At 38.4% G+C, this 17,462-nt stretch overlaps 2 protein-coding genes across 2 annotated transcripts in view; one reads left to right on the top strand and one right to left on the bottom strand.

Moving 5' to 3' along the window:
* Positions 1 to 233: 233 nt before the first annotated feature.
* LOC112558506 (V-type proton ATPase 16 kDa proteolipid subunit-like) lies at positions 234 to 6,234 on the bottom strand. Its single transcript, XM_025228980.1, has 3 exons — positions 6,021 to 6,234; positions 4,680 to 4,869; positions 234 to 1,803 (listed from the first exon to the last, which is right to left on the bottom strand). The coding sequence occupies exons 1-3, from the start codon at positions 6,106 to 6,108 to the stop codon at positions 1,599 to 1,601; spliced, it is 483 nt and encodes a 160-aa protein (XP_025084765.1). The 5' UTR covers positions 6,109 to 6,234; the 3' UTR covers positions 234 to 1,598.
* An 89-nt stretch (positions 6,235 to 6,323) lies between these two features.
* Positions 6,324 to 17,462, top strand: part of LOC112558507 (periodic tryptophan protein 2 homolog) — a 29,221-nt gene continuing 18,082 nt past the window's right edge. The window contains 6 exon segments of the mRNA XM_025228982.1: positions 6,324 to 6,413; positions 9,153 to 9,265; positions 11,184 to 11,278; positions 13,066 to 13,165; positions 15,379 to 15,522; positions 16,192 to 16,327. Of these exon segments, the coding sequence (XP_025084767.1) occupies positions 6,396 to 6,413; positions 9,153 to 9,265; positions 11,184 to 11,278; positions 13,066 to 13,165; positions 15,379 to 15,522; positions 16,192 to 16,327 (606 nt within the window). The 5' untranslated portion in view covers positions 6,324 to 6,395.

The following is a 17,462-nucleotide window of genomic DNA, read 5'->3' as shown; positions in this document are numbered from 1 at the left end:
TCACTTTCAAGGTATGTTTGCTATTTTAGGCAGGAGATTTCTATGTTTGGGCAACCCAACCCCAAGAAATTTCTTGAATGCAGTAGGCGTCTATAGTGTATGTTTACGAAAATCTATAAGCATTCTACTCAGATTAAATGTTGTGCAGCCCATCTGCTCCCCTTTGTCTAATTTGCCGAGAGGTTGTCATTTAAGGGATCAACTAATGGCAACATAACAGCAAACACGAAAAAGCCAGTGGTGATACTTTATTCCCAATGTAAATTACACAAAATGTACAACAGAAAATGAAAAACTGCCAGTCTTGTATGTATAACAGACCAGATTCTTTCACACATGTAGGTGGGCATGCAGAGACTACATTGGAAAATGGAAAAAGCACACTGCATGGGGCCAATAAAGCTGTGCTTTTGCATTTTAGCTGCTCTTCTGGCAACCAATTGAATACTTGCTTATTCCATAATAAACCATTTATAATCATCTAAATTAAACTTAATTATATATCAGCCCACATACACATAACTGCAGATGGAAAACTAACCAGTAAAGCTACCAGTGAAATCTTTTTAACATCGCCACAAACCCAAACTGCTCTACTGAAATGTCTGGTACACCTGGCATTAACAGATAAAGGAATACAAGTGCAGACCACATTGCTATGGAAACAAACCACCTGAACCGTTCTACTACAGCATTGTGAGTGCACATCACGCCACCATATCACGTTCATTACTAGCTACACATACTACTCAAAATGCAGAGCTCACTCAAAACCCAGTTTCTCCTGGTTATCACATTACGATACTAAATTTTGTCAGAAATGAGCATGGTCACAAGAGTGGGTATCAACTTATTCAAGATGTACAAAATTTTAAAGAAACAGAAGAATGCTGTTCTCTGAAACCCCGATGCAGGACAATCAAAAGGACTGAGGGGACAGAATTGTACTGGTTATTCTTACATGGTTAACTAATACCACACATATCGTTAGTGCATGTACTCTACACTTTGTCTAGCGATATATTTACAGAAAATAGAACACACAAAATCCACAAGTACTCGCAGTTTATCAATATACCCCAGTCTAACACTGCGGTTTTTTTTTTTTTTTTTTTAAGATACAATTTTTGAGATGCTAAAAGTACCACCAAAACAGTTGCTCTGGATATGTACATAAACAACAGTGGAACAATAAACATGCATTCTAACAGTCATTTGGTCCAAAAACAGTACAGTGAATACAGGTTATACAACAATCTTGCTCATCTTGGCCAGGTACCTACACTTTGTTTATTGATGGATATGCCTTCCCCCTCACCCCTTTAGATAGCAATCTGACAAAACTGGCTAATGAGCTAGAAGCCAAGCTTTTCTGCCCATTTAATGTGTATAGACTCATCTAAGCCACAGGGTTTTACTATGCTTACAATAGGGTCAGCAGATGAACAGCCATGAAAGTGTCCCAAGAAAAATCATCCATCCTACCTATTAAAAAAAGTTGCCTGTCTTTTTGTTACCCCAAGCAGTGGACATCTCTGTTTAAGAGCCAGCAACTAGACCATTGTAGATAAAACAAGAAGCCTAGACCAGTGGCCATTTTACTTGACTGACAGGATGAGGGCCACGATCAGTCCGTACAATCCCAATACTTCGGCGAAGATGAGAATCAGAATCATGCCAACAAATAGCCTTGGTTGCTGAGCTGTTCCTCGTACTCCAGCATCTCCTACAATGCCAATAGCAAAGCCTGCAGCAAGACCACTGAGCCCCACACTCAGACCAGCACCCATGTGCAGAAAACTCCTAGTGAAAGACAGATAAGGGTAATAATGAATTATAATTAATATAACTCCACACTGCAACAATTCAAACAAGTGGCTTGTATGCGAAAAAAGCCTACAGTACATACATTAAAAAAAAAAATAATAATAATGCTATCAGAGGTAATTCTAGGATCTCTTTGGGAAAAAAAGTGGCCCTTCTAACTAAACAATTAGCCCACTCAACTCATTCTCACTGCTTTTTCTGATAAATATTTGGTAAACAACAGAATACGCCAAAATACTTTATTAATCACAAGAAACTGAAGATTAATCACACAGACTTTTTTTTTGTTTTATAGTGATATATCATCTTTCATCAATAGTTTATTAGAGCATCCTTAATTTGCAAACTAGTCTTTGTATCCATCTCACTGAGCTATGAGCTAATGTTCAGACATTTTTCAGGTCTCATCAATGCAGTGGCTGTATCTTGCCACTAGAAATGTTCTTCACTACTTGTGCTGGTTACACGGTTTTATGCTTTTCTTTTTCCCACAACACTGTCATGATCAGCAAGTGATTTATTTTCACATTTTATTGTCATTAGAACACTGAAATATTTATTATCAAGGTGACTTCTATGAGAAGACTATTGGATTTTGATGGCTGAAGCCCCTCTCACAGTCTGCAGAGAGGTATGGGGTAAGGAGGCACAGCTGTTCAAGAAACAACAAACTTGGGAAATGAATTCCCGTGAAGTCAAATAACAGTTCAAATAGCTTGTTTGGTAAATCTCAGATGCATTAGTTTCTTCGGCCACAATCCATTCCTCTAAGCATGCTGCAAGGGTTTAATGAATTTGCTGACCACATGCTAGCTTTCCAAAGAAAAATGTAAAGATATTTGTCTCCATAGGCTGCTCTACCAAAACTGCACAGGCAACATCACCTGCATCTTTTGGGAAACTGTTACTAATGTTCTTGTACAGATTGTTGCAAAAAGCAACCCTGGCAGCTTTACTGTCCTGTGATGTTGCCCTCAACTTAGGGCCAGTTATTTTTTTTAGTTTATTCCTTGTTACTCCTTGAGGACCATAGGGCCGCAACAAACTTAGGGCCATATTACTGTTTAATATCTCAAAATCTGATCTCCACTGCGTCCACATCACCATTCTTTTTGTTTATCAGTTTCTTGTTTAGTTCAAGTTGGCACAGCCTGGAATAATTTGAAGAAAAAAAACCCAGTTGAAATAAAAGCTGTACTAATATCACAATTCTACATTTTTATACATAAATTAACCTGACTTACATGATAAAATGATTGCCAATTGCGCTGTCAAAATTTTATTTTATATCTTAATCAAATGAAATCGCTACAAGTGAAGCTAGCAGAAAGGCAATGAAAAAAATTAATCTTAATAATGGTTTTCTTTTAATTACAATATACATTTGTAGCAATCAAATTATGGTGAACCTTTTTGGAGAAGAAAGTAATTTTAAATTACCAAAACACTTTACTCAACAAGGATTATACATTATTACTAGGAAGAATATATCCACAAAAACTTTTAATAAAAAAGTTTGCAATGTCATAATATTGCACGCATAAGTTCCGAAAAGTCCACGAGGAAAGAAAAATTAGAAATGAAAAATAGCGTACCTGGCTGAAATCTTTAAGAAGAATTTCTGCTTCATGAGTGCTTGTGGTTGGAAGTCTGAACATGTCTCTGCAATGTGCTCATTCGGTAAGTAACACAACCAGGGATTGTAAATGCACTATTCTTATTGTTTTAGGTACACTTTATATCTCATGCCATTGTCCTTATTAGTGAAGCCACTTCTTCAGTCACTCTTACTGAAAGGTTCTCTGGACGTGTTCTATACTTGCAGTCTTGGTCTCGATTTGACTCTCCATTTCTCCATCTTCCGATCCATTTTCTAAATTTTCAGTGCCAAGAATTTCTGCATCATGCTGTGACCAGTTTCTGCTTCTTCCAGTTTTTGTCTAAGGTATCTTCTGCTTTACTGGTCGTGAACAAAAAGTCAGTGTTGACAGTTGCTTTCGCTTCATTTTCGACTTGCTTGCTTTAGATACCCTTGGAACAACCCCATTTTCATTTTTTTTTTTGTTTTTTGGTGCTATGTGCATGTCACCAATTTACTTCCTGATACAAAATTTGGAGCTGGTTAGATCAGAGGGACAAGTACTGGTCAGTTTGAAAACTGTCTAATCATTAGCATAGATCCTAGATGGTTGGTTTCAAACCAAGGTGAAAATGACCACAATTATCTTTTTTAAGTTTTGAATTGCGTGCTTAAATGTGCACCTCCCACAGTATTTTTGCAGGTGCATGGTCACACTGATTTTCAAACTATGCACCCTCAGCCAAATTTTGCAGAAGTCCCGCAAGGCTGCAGCCTAGAATTACCTCTGTCAGCTCACACACAAGTGAAAATTAAACCATTTCTACCCACTACTGAAGCAATAACTATGGTTACCATTTAACCATTCTGTGCCAAGTAACATGACCATCCTGGCATAACATTTAACATTTAGGGTTATCTTTATTTCCAGCAAGGGATATCCCTAAAATGGAAACAAAGGTTTCGACCATAGATATTGGTTTACAATACAACAGCATGGTGTACACTCTGAACTTAAATTCAACACAGGAGCTGTTCAAAAGAGTTCTTAAAGCAAACTTGTTCTGCTGACCATATCAGTAACTTGTGCGTGGCAGAATGAAAGACAGCACATTAAATCGATCTTGCTATATTATGCTTTCTTATAATATATAATGCCTTACAAGAGCACATTATAATGCCTACTGTCATTCTGCATTCACCATTTTATGCAATATGTATACAAATCAACAATTATTTATGTGGTATTGTCAGAAGCTTACTATGCACTTACTTGTACAGGGTGTATGAACTATCATTTGACATGTTCTGGATAATGACAACAGCAACCACCAGGCCATAAATAGCAATGATACCAGCCATAACCACAGGAATGACTGATTTCATGATCAGCTCTGGGCGCATGACTGCCATGGCAGAGATGCCAGTACCAGACTTAGCTGTTCCATATGCAGCACCTAAGGCTGAAAAGATAAAAAAAAAATTTGTTTAACAGGTCTACTTAATCATTCACCAAACTAAATGCTACAACGACTAAAACAGGTTCTGTTGTTTAACAGCGCATGAGTTTAAGCAGTTATTACTGTGCAAGCAGAATTTTTATAGTTACACCTGCAAATTAAAACAGCAAAGCATTTTATATTCTCTTGTCACATTAGTTTATGTCAAAATGATACTATTATGGTGTGTTGGGTTAATGTTCTAGTTCTTTATAAATAAAAATTCAAGTGTCTATTAGAAACTGTTTTTACTCTAGTTAAAAATGTGTACAGAATATTGTTTTCATACTATTCTGCATTTATTTTTCTATTACTCTACTATACATCAGTAGATCTGCCTAACAAGAAACAAGCAGGTCTGTGATATCAGCAGTGCAGAAATCACCCTGGTGACAGGGCAGGTCTATTGGCCATCAGTGACACAAAGTTGATAAAAGGACATTACATCAAGGTCATAACGCCTCCAGTTACTTCCTTTATAAATTGGTATTTTTTAAAAATCTGATTTTGTTGGTTATTATGTCTAACTCTGTGTATTACAATTTTTCTAACATTTAATCGTTTTACTATACAGTGTACCCTTAAGCACAATTAAACCATACAGTGACAGTTTCTTACTAAGAAGCTATATATCACATGTTTTGGCCATTTCTGTGTAATTCTGTAATTCTAGGGGCCGAGATTCTGCTAAAGAGGAGCTGGATTCACATTATGCTGAACGATCTCATACTAATAGCGAACTATTAATCGAAGCATTCATTCTGAAATGGTGCCATTCATGCTATGACACTACTAAACAAACTAATCACGCAAAACTACGTATTCCTATGTTATCTGAAATACCAAATTTTCGCCCATCTGTTCAACTCAATTTTGAAATGATATGCAGTCCTGCAATGTAATGTTTTGCCGTAAGCCTCGCTCTGCTTAAGAATATAACATAGCCTTCATGCCGTGCCTTACACACCATAAGCAGTGAAACTGCACATAGGGTGACGAGAATATAAATTTTCAGATTTTCAACAGTTTAGCAATTACTGTGGGAGGGGGAGGAAGCAATCCGGTACTGCACGACATACAATTACACAAATATCGCCGCATCAAGAGATACTCACCGCAAAAGGACATTGCAGCTGTAACACCAACGATACCGAAGAAAGAGGTGTATGGAGGAGCATCAGGGTGGTAGACGTAGTCGGCCATTATCGTTGCTAGAAATAATAGAACTAAGATAAGAAATTTACTGTAATGTAGACAGCGGAGAAATAACTCAGACGCTTCTCCTAGCCTCAAAAGATGGCGAATGCGGAGGCTGTCATATGATCATGTGACTTTTATGTGGACTTTCCGACGGACCTATGATTTCAAGCATTTCATTGGATCCCACTCAGAATTTCGGCCAATCAAACCCAGGGTCACTAAGTCATGTCGAAGGAGCGAGGGCTCACGTGGTCGGAGCACGAGTCGAGCGGACAGTGTAGAAATTCGCTATGAAGTTCGCATACCGGGTTGGTTAAAACACAATATATTTGTTTATTCTTCCTCTACTTTAGTCCTTAAGTACGTTACAGAGACAACTGTGCTGTTTAGTTGTGCACTGAAACTGGCATTAGGTCACTAAATACAATCTAATACCTAGTTCTTTCTTTATGAAGACAGTGCTAACTTTTAACTACTTAGTGTTAACAGGTTTGAGTAGCTTTTGCAACCATCACTGATTATTACTAATTACAGCTAGTTAATGGGATGTTTTGATACTGGCCCATTTCTTCCCTGTTTTGTGAAAAAACACACAAAACTTCAACGGTTGCTGGTAACATATGCCGCTTAGCAGTGTAGAATAATTTTTGGAATTAAAATGGATCTTATTCTCTGGCGACTCGTTTGGCTTTCCAAAATGAATGCGTGAGAGTTTCAGCAAGAAACAATGTGTTTCAAATAATGGTAAATAATATTTACTAAATTCTTGCTTTTCATGCGATATATGGTCGTGCAGGCCTTCATGTGCCAGTCTTCATTTACACATGATGGTAAACAACAAATCTTAAATGTTTGTCAGGTTTCGTGAGTCCACGAACTACCTTGAGAAACATTTATAAGTACATTTTCAGATCAAAGTGCAGACTTCTACTTCAGAAATTGTTAATAGCATAACTTATTGAGTGAAACAATATTCAAAATTCAGATATCCTCTGTGGTACTGTCTCAGTATTATTTTATCAGATAAGTATTCAAAGTAATGATTACATTTTGGTGGTACAGTACTTGTTTATGTCTCTACATAGCTTCAGTAGGAATATATGAATACAAGGTATAGATGCTTCTAATAAACAGTTATATATGATGAATTTTCCGATACATTATCTGTCAATTATTAGCCAAATAGTGCTGATGTTTTAGCTGTGGAAGCAGCTATTTTTTTGCATTTGTTGTGGGTATTTCGCAGGTTGTCATAGTGTTCTGGCTTTTTTAAGAAAAAGAGCTGAAATTTGCCACATAAACCAGAATTTTTTTTTACATTTGTATGTTCTGTTTAAATGTCTGCAGGCTCAATAAGCACAACTTTGAAGTCATATATACTGCGCAAAATAATGAAAAAGACCACCTTTATATTTTCTACATTTTTATCAATCATGTTTGTACTAACAGTGAATGATGCCTTCAAAACCTGTTTTTAGTGAATTTGTTGTGTGGTTAACATTTAATGTGAATTTGATGACAATCCAGTTTGGTCTTGTATGTGTTCAATACAGCAGTAAAGCCAAAAAAATCATTGAATCAACAATGTGTACCATTGTAACATATCCATATGACAAGGCAGAATTGAACAATAGAAAAGATGTGCAAGCCATGCCCATTGTCAACACAGCATTTTAGAGCCCTAGGAGGATTTATGCCATTTTTCTATGTATCATTTTACTCATGCCTCAGAGACAATTAAGTACTATTGACCAAGGAATTGTCATTGCATGGCTGTAGGAAGGCTTAGGTGTTCTAGAAATTGGCCACCGATTGCGAGTTGCTCTCTTGTCAAACTATACAAGATCTCTACAATGCAATGGAAAGTGTTGCAGGGAGAAGACACCTAAAACACTTGCAGTTGATTACCAAATAGCAGGACAGGTTTATTGTTCTGTCAGCTCTAACCAAGCAGCAGACAACATAACTGTCAGTGATAAGACCATTTGCCACCAGCTTAGGGAGAGCGATCTTTGGTCAAGGTGACCCACTGTCCACTCTGTCCTGACACCATGCTGCACTTCCAGTATGGACAAGAAACAAAGGACTGCAGTCCTCTTTAATGAGGATTCTTTCTCTGCCAGGTCATTCCATGATGGCTGAATCCATGTCTGAAGACAACAGGAAGAACATTGCCATGATCCTTCTGTGGTGGAATATGATCACTATAGAGGTGGATCCATCATGGTTTTGGGTGGAATGGAGATAGCTTATAGTCAATGGGCGAACGTGTTTTGAAGAAGCACATGCTTACTGATGGACACCAGAAGCGCATGAAAGTATTTCGGGAAGATACACACATTTTTGTTACGATTACTTTCGTAATTTGTCAAGTCAGATATACTTAATAAATGTGAAACTGCCCTCCAACTTGTGCAGGTTGATATATGCAACAGTTCTAACCATGTCAATCTGAGCATGATAGAACTTAGCTTCAGGGTTGATAGTCTACTGGCTATAGCTAAGAAGCAGTCATCTTTGATTATTAGTAGAATAGTAATACATGTATTTCAGAACGTAGAGAAGACCAAAGATTCATAAATAAAACTCTTTCCGACCGTACATGAGAAAAACTTAAGCATTGTTGACTGTAACTTAGGTCCTTACAAATGCATGAAAGGTCATTATAAGGTCCTTACTTGGCACCATCCCTGATTCCCGGGAACCCTGTGTGTGTGTGTGTTTATTGGCACAAAACAGTGATTGACTGTACAACATTTGTTTTGAGAGTATAGTTTCATCTGCAGTAGTGGAGCTCCTGAAGATGCAAGAGTTTTTCGGACATGAGTGCATGCCTCAAAATCAAAGCAAAAATCACAACTGCAGAAGTATAAATGCACTTTATAGTTCCAAGTGGAAGGATTTATGAAGATATTAGCCCAGATTGGTTTTCAACAAAACACTGGATTCTTTGTCATGCAAAATACCTGTTTTCACTTAAGTACAAATTAAACTAAGATACCAGTATTCAAAATGTTATTTAGAATTTGCCATGTCTGATGTTTCAGTTTTCCAATTTGCTTGGGGCTGTGTACCGAAGGGGCAACATAGAATTTTTGCCAGATGGAGACAGACTTATCAGCCCTGTTGGGAATCGTGTTACAGTCTTTGATCTGAAAAAGTGAGTGGTTGTTTTCTTTTATAGGATAGCCTCTCAAATTTTAACATTTACGTTGCTGTGTATAACAGAAGTACTTAAAATTTGTGCATGGCAGGACCACATGGCATGTGCATCTTGGACCACTGCTGGATGGCTGTTCTATTTTCACTGCGGAACTTCACACCATCTTACTTGTTTATCAGCAAGTTCACCGCTCTTTGGAGCACAACTTTTTGATTATTTCAGACTCTCTGCCCTCCAAGCTCTTCATTTTGACAATCATTTTGACCACCCTCTGGTGGTCCAGTTTCATAAAATTCATGCAGCACTCATTCAGTGAAACAAGGACATTGCTTTTATTTGGGCTCCTGGCCATGCTGGTATCTCAGGCAATGTTCAAGCAGACTAGGTTGCCAAGGCAATTTTGGGGCCAGTCCCCTGGCAAATTACAGTCGCTGGTGTCATCATAGTGTAAACCTTTCTCGGCCTACATTCAGTCCGTATGGCAACGCCATTGGGACACTCTGGGCCAAAATAAATTACAAGCCACTCTTCTCTGTCTTTCCGACCGCCTACCTTAGTGCCATCCTATGAGGCGGGAGGAGGTGGTCCTTGCTAGATTCAAGTTAGGACACACCTATGCCACCCAAGGATACCTCTTACAAGGTGAACCATCACCCATTTGTCCATGGTGTAGGGGAAGTTTTGGTGTGGTACATATTGTGATTGTCCTGAGCTCCAGATTTTCTGTGTAATTTTTTTACAGAAAATTCTTTGTTTTCTTTGTTCAGGTCCGTCCCATTGGCAGCAGTCTTGACATTTTTAGGGAGGATAGGATTAGATTTTAGATTATTGCCCGTTATGCCGGTCGGCACGTAGGGCAGCGACAAAGGTCCTCCACTTTTGCCTGTCCTGGGCTAGTGTCCCCACAGTACCCCAGCTGAGGTTTTGGGTCTTCATGTCTGCCTCCACAGTTCGGCGCCAGGTGATCTTGGGCCGGCCTCGCTTGCGTTTTCCTTCTGGTGTCCAGTGTAAGGCAGTTTTTGTGATGGAGTTGCTCCCGCCTCTGATGACGTGACCAATCCAGCGCCATCGCTTCTTCAGCAGGATGGTGGCCATGCTCTCTAGCCCACACTGGGCAAGTAGTTCTTCGTTGGAGATTGTCCTTGGCCAGAAGATGCCCAGGATTCTTCGCAGGCTTTTGGTGTGGAAGACTGACAGTTTGTTGAGGTCGCTGTCAGTCATTCGCCAGCACTCCGAGCCATACAGTAGAGTGGACATGACCAGACTCTGGTAAAGTCTCAGCTTGGTATTGATGTGAACTATGTCGACTTCCAGATGTGCTGGCTACAGAAGATGCCCTGCCTTTGCTCAATCTGCTCTGGATGTCACGGCCTGCTCCTCCATCCTGCGTGACCACAAGTAGGTGAAGCTTTCAACCATCGGCAGGTTTTACCCTCTATGCTGATCGGCGTTGTATTGGTGTTCAGGGTCATAGACACTTCTGTCTTTGGCTCAGATGCAGTCCGACCTGCTGCGCATTTTCTAAGGTATCTGTGTGACAGGCGAGTCGTCTTTTTTTTTCTCCTGCATGTGTCGGTGGGTATGTGACATGCACCAGGTCCATCAGCAAAGTCCAGGAATTCTGACTCTATCGTAGAGAGTGTCCATCGTATGCCTCTAAAGTGGTTCGTCTTCCGTTGTATGTTCTGGCGTTACCCAGTCATCCTGACAAGTTAAAGAGCAGGAAGACATCACGCAGCCTTGTCTCACTCCGGTCCCAACCTCAAAGTAGATGACACTGTTTCCAACACAGCATGAAAAGTTCGCAAAATTTTTTTTAAAATTTGATGGTAAAGTCCTATCCTCCCTTTTGATCAGCAGTACAATTTCCATTGGTATTCCATATGCTCTCAATAAGATGGTATTGTTTTTGCAGCAACCACTCAGAAACTCTTCCAATTGAGGGAAATTTCAGTTTCACCAGTGTTGCCATCTCTCCTGATGGCTGCTTGATAATTTTGGTGAATGAAGGTAAGGCACAAAATAGAAACTTTCTTATGCCTAATTGTCTCATTCGGCTGCAGGCTAAAAATATTGTTACATTTGAAATCATAGTCAAATCTCGCTACTATGGCACTCTCAGTATTATACCACTTTTGCTCGGACAATTCTTGAGAGATTTGGACTGGCGGGTAACTTAAATAAAGCCGTTTGTACGAACCCTCGTTATTATGCCACTTTTGCTCGGTCCATGTAGGTGGCATAGTAGCGAGATTTGACTACCACAATCAGCAGGGTACAAATGCCTTACAAAGAACATCCATGAAATAATCGCCCCATATCTTTACATATAAACATGCCATCAAAGAAATCTTGCTTAAGCAAGGAAGTATACAGCACATCCAGCTCCACTGGATAAGACCCACATTAAGTCTGTGTTATGGAAAAATGGTGGTAGTGCGACCATTTTAATACAATTCAATATAACGTTATTGATCCCTAGGGGCATTTCAAGATGATGCTCATACTAACAATAATGCATACATATACATTATATAAAAGAGATAATATAAATGTAGTGTTGAAATAGTGTCTCTTTCACATACATTCTCTCTCCCACACACATTCCAAACAACAGCAGATACAGTTAGTGACCTTACAGCCAGTACAGTTGATCAAGTGAATGGCATGTGGGATATATGAGTTGCGGTGACACTCCACAAGAGTGAAAACTCACATTCCAACACATGATCAGCAATAGAAGATGAGTGATGCCTTCTTGAGGATTTGTTGAATACAAAACGCTACCAACTCCCTCTGCCTGGTTCCGGTGATCTTGGCACAGATATTGATAAGGGAGACAAGACTGTTCCTGTTCTGTAGGGAGAGGCTGTGAAACCAAGAGATGAAAAAAAAGTGATGAGACTTTCAATGAAGGACTGATAGAACCGAGTGAGGATGACAGAGCGGATAGAAAGATAGAAAGAAAGTTTGCATAGGAGGTACAGATGTTGCTCTTCTGGAGGATCATGGCAGTGTTTATGTTCCATTTAAGCTTTTTATCAAAGAAAGTACCCAGATATTTGTAAGAGATAACTACCTCGATGGCATCATGGATATTAAATTGAGCAATGAAGCACAAGTGCCATGCGCCTATGTTGTCATCAATGCCAGTGACCAACATTATTTGTCTCAGTCATCAGTGGCTTGTTTTTTTGTCCTAAATCTATTGTGCCAACCTCTCCAGGAAACCGAGTCTTTGCAGTCAAAGATATTTGAAATGAAGCACTTTATTTACAGCTTTATACAACAGTTTTCACTAACATACACGTTGGAAAATCGGCAACATGCCGGCAATACAATCAACAGCAACACACGCTGAAAACTAGCAGCAACTCCTGTTACTTAAGCAGCGACATACTCTTGACAGTTCTGGTCACAGCAACACACGCTGGCTAACGACAACACACTTGACACAACAAGCTAGCGGTGACACATCCCGCAATGGTTTCCATAACTCTCTGCTACTTTTTCTCCCACTGTTTCCTCTGCAGCTACTCTTGCTGCCTGTTTCTCTCACTCTCTCTACCACCTTACCTTTCTGTGTGTCTGCTCACTCATACTCAGGAGTTTGGAGTTATATATGGTTTAGAGTAGAAAAGATATGAGGAAAGCTTTTATTTGTTTTGTATCATTTTTGGGTGACTGATGTCTGTATTCTATGACAATTTGATATGTTTTGTAGTATAGTGCTGTCTGCATGACTATTCCCTTGAGTTTAGTGATGTCTGTATGGCTATTTTCTTGAATTTTTACAGAGGGAGAAGCTCTGTTGTGTAGCCTTGTAAGCAAGAGTGTGCTTGGAACTTACCACTTTCACAACAAAGTAAATCAAGTGAAGTTCAGTCCTGATGGAAGGTGAGCAGAATGGCTGTCTGTCTAATACTGGCAGAAAGTGACCGTAGATGCTATCAGTTTATTTTTACCATTATTTTCATGGACAAACTGTTGAGATTAAAGGTGTGAGTAAGAGGGGTCATGCCTGTCAACTCACCAGGAAAGGTTTCTTCATATAGTGATTAATATTTCTCTAATTTGCAACATATTTCACTCTAAACCATCTAGCCATTATGATAACGAAAAGCTAAAAACTCAATGTAGCATTTATGCCAATGGACATCTGTCTTTTCTATGCATATGTTAATTTTACATTTTGTTTATTTGTTTAAATTTTAATTTGTGAAAATTGTCTTGTATGGGGAAACAGAAGTGTGTATGTCAGAACGCCACAAATAAGCAATAAGCTTAATGAAATACTGGCAGAGGACTGACTGGCATTGTACAGCAACACTTTATCAAGACATACCCTAACCCTTATTAAAATCTTCCCTAATACAACTCATTCTTATCCTTTGGCTCTTACATTTTTCACAGATGTATTTTCCTAGACAAATCTCATCTCCTTTATTTGTGACTACTTCCCTAACCCAACAGGCGGTCTGGTTAGTGCCCCCCAAAACTCGGCTCTCGTCTAGGGTACACAGTTCTTTCTCTGCATGTGGCATCTGTTTACAGGCCTTGCTACTTTGCCGTATTATAGCCTTAGTTACTGATAGTATAAAACATTTCTTTCCTCGTGCATTCATTTAACTTGGGCCTGGTTGTTTTGACTTTTGGTGGGAAGATATCTTACGTAGGATGAATAGTCATGGTGGGGTCGATTCAATTCAGGCATGAGGTTGATATAGCCAGGGTGACATGGTTTGTTTTTCAAGATGACCAGCACCCATTCTTTGTCATCTCTTAACCAGCTTACATTAGTTGATTGTGCTTTATTAATGACCTTTTAGAGAAGTTGCATGTCTATAAAAAAAATTATTGTGAACGTTTGTGCTTTAGTGTGACTTTTTTGCAGAAGTTCCAAAGTATAAAAAGTGTATTTTAAGATAGTGTCTGTCAACCACAGTACATGTACGTTGATCAGTTGCTCTTACCTGGAATGCTTCCCTAAAAATCAAGCCTTACAATGGTAGAACAAGCTTGGCTAAGTGAAAGCAAAACAATGAAAATGGCATTATATGGTTTTTGAGAGCTTTATTTCTTCATTTAAATAAACTTGAAGTTATGGTTCATGGAATGAAAGCAGAATGATGTCCATTCTTCATCCCCCTCTGTTGCTGTCATAGATGCAATGTTGCACACATGCAAACGCTGCATCTAGTTATGTTCTTTTGCTCAACAGATACCAAAGATCTGCCAGTAGGCATTTTATAATCTATTAGGCTTAGCTTGGAGTTTAGCTTTCACTCACTTTAACTCACTTTTTTTTTTACATTCTTGTTTCTTGTGTTGGCTTTTATTGATTAAAATTCTGTGATTATGTCACTTGAAAGATTTGCCCCTAAACTCTTTAAGGCAAGATTACTTTATGTCGCCACGATATCTCCTTAGTTGCTGGCACGGTGTAAAATACAACCAACGATCCAACACATAGGGTACCTTTACAAAACATAGTCTGTGTAACATCTATGAGGGCAGGTGTGAAACAGGGTGTGCTGCAGGATAACAGTTACTTTGCTGTAAAAAAGCTTATTATTAAAAGAGTTTGGCCTCGGCTGTAACCAGACGTGTCAACTGCTCTGAGAGAACAACGTGCGATGTCATATCAAGACTGTCCACAGGGCTGAAAATCTAGATATCAGGGAGTTCTCTGTAGACCATGCTGAAAAAATGTATTTATTTTTGTGAAGCACCTTGAGCTTGCCATTAAGGTGCTATACAAGAGACCTTTATTATTATTAAATATCATTCCTCCTTATTTAAATAAGGAAAACAAATTTGTATTTTAGTATTCAGAAGGGTGGCCCACATAAGTAACCACTTACCCTTCATTTATTTATTTATTATGTTTTTGCTACGAAAAAAATGTAAATGAATTATAAAAAGGTTGCCCACATGGCAACTCTAAAACCATGATGCAGTTCAGTATCACCATTAGTTTTGGCTGCAAGTTTGGTAGCAAGCTTAATGGCAACATCTTAATGTTGCGTATGCAGAGAAGCTTTTTAGTATTTGGATGTCAATAAAATTTTTGAAATGCACAAAAGGTATTTAACGGCTGTGGGTTTCAGGTTTTTTGCAGTGACTAGGGACAAAGTGGTGCTTGTGTTTCACACTCCAGGAAAATCCCGGGAGTTTAATCCTTTTGTGCTATATCGCACTTTCTATGGTGCATTTGATGATACCACATGTATTGATTGGTCCTCGGACTCGAAGTAAGTACAAAAATGCTTCTGATGATGCTAGGCCTCTTTAAAGCTGGTCAGTTTTTAATTAGATACTCCAAGCTGATTAAAAAAAAAAAGAAGAAGAAAAGAAAAGTGCAGAGACAATTTTTTCACCATCTGATAGTTGTCAAGTTATGAATTTGTTACTGTGTGTATTTCTGGGTATTTTTATTCCTGACTATGAAAATTATTAATAAAATATTGATTTTGAATGGTCATTGCACCACCAATTAGATACTAAATACTTAAAAATAATTCTTTAACAACACTACCTAACAATGAACTGTTCTAAATATGTTTTTTCAGGGCACCCAGGCACTGACTAATATTAGTAAAATAATTTCAAAATTAGGATTTCAGGCAGATGTAAATGGTCTGAAGCATAATGCTTACTTGTACCAACATTCGACATGAAAAAGTTTTAAAATAATGTAACACTGGTTTTAATTAAGCTACATAGATTGTTTTAGTGTCAGTGGTGTCAGTTTGTAGAACTTTTTCAGCAAATATATTGGTTTTGTTCTACAGAAGTTCAGACTGACATCTTTTGATGTATGCTTTTCATAAAATGACAGATTTCAATCAACAGCAGCAGTTCAATCTCGGGCAGAAAATATGCTCACTTAGCTTTCCAGCATATAATAATGTATGTTACAGGCTCCTTGTGGTGGGATCTAAATGCATGTTAACACATGTGTTTGCCATCAAATCCTACAAAAACTTGCTTGCATATTCCATGGGTGGACATATTGATGCCATTGTGGGAGCATTCTTTGAGCACAACTCTATGGATGTATCCTTTGTTATAAGAGCATGACTGGCTGGTGAGATTGCAGAAAACATTCAGAAATTGAGCACGAAACAGGTTTTTTCCATGTACTATATAAATAGCCCAGTCAGAAAGGTTGAGCATTTAAAATATTTCAGACTTTGTGGAATACAGTTTAAGCTATCTTATCCATTTAGATACAACATACAACACTAATGCCTCAAAAGTGCATTTTAATACTGTGGATAATTTTTGCAATATTTGTGTGGTAGTGACATTTGCTAACCAGCAGAAAAGGATCACTTCTCAAGTGAAGAAGGCATCCTTACTTCGGATGCATGGGTTGCTGGATGCTGATGTACTATCAGAAACTTGGCTGCGCTATGTCTCTAAAGATCTATGTCATTCATTCTCATCTAGATTTCTTTCCTGACAACTCTGGCATGGTTAGTGATGAACTTGGCAAATGTCTTCATCAAGATAGTGCAACAATGAAAAAAAAAGATAGCAGGGAAAATGGTCCACTACCGTGGTGGCTGACTACTGCTAGACATTCCCCAGAAATGCTCCCGAACAGCTGTGCAAGAGGCAGGCAAAAAAAATCGAAGACAAAAAAAGCAGATTACAAAAAACTAAAGCAAATTTTGCATTTTGATTGTCATATTTGTGTTGAGCACATAAAAATTGATAAGAAGGGACTAATTTTATTTCAGTAACATGACTTTGTAAAAATTTAGTGCTGCTGATTTATTGGTACTTTCAGGAAATACGAATGACCACAGCTTTAATTTGAGATTATTTTCAGCTAGATGTAAACCATACTGGGAGAAAGGCATCAAGAATAACTACGTCTACTATCCTAGTAATTTAATTGGACCCAGTGATGATAATCCATGCTATCAGGAGTCATGTGGACTTCAACATCCTATATTGTGTAGCAATAGTGATGATAGCAGAGCATGGGGCCATCTGAGGGTTGCATATTCTACCAAAAATTACCTTTGAGTATCTGTGAAAGAAAGAGTTAATCATTGATTCTTTCAGTCTCAGCAACTTGGTCAAATATTTTTTGGTAAGATAATGTGGGCTGCTTATTATTTTTATTCGTTTGTCTTCAGTCCCGACATCTTTATCATGAGTCCAGTAGACATTTTTAATG

Source organism: Pomacea canaliculata, linkage group LG3, assembly GCF_003073045.1.
Source record: "Pomacea canaliculata isolate SZHN2017 linkage group LG3, ASM307304v1, whole genome shotgun sequence".
In the NCBI taxonomy this organism is placed as follows: domain Eukaryota; kingdom Metazoa; phylum Mollusca; class Gastropoda; order Architaenioglossa; family Ampullariidae; genus Pomacea; species Pomacea canaliculata.
This window is presented reverse-complemented; position numbering and strand designations above follow the sequence as displayed.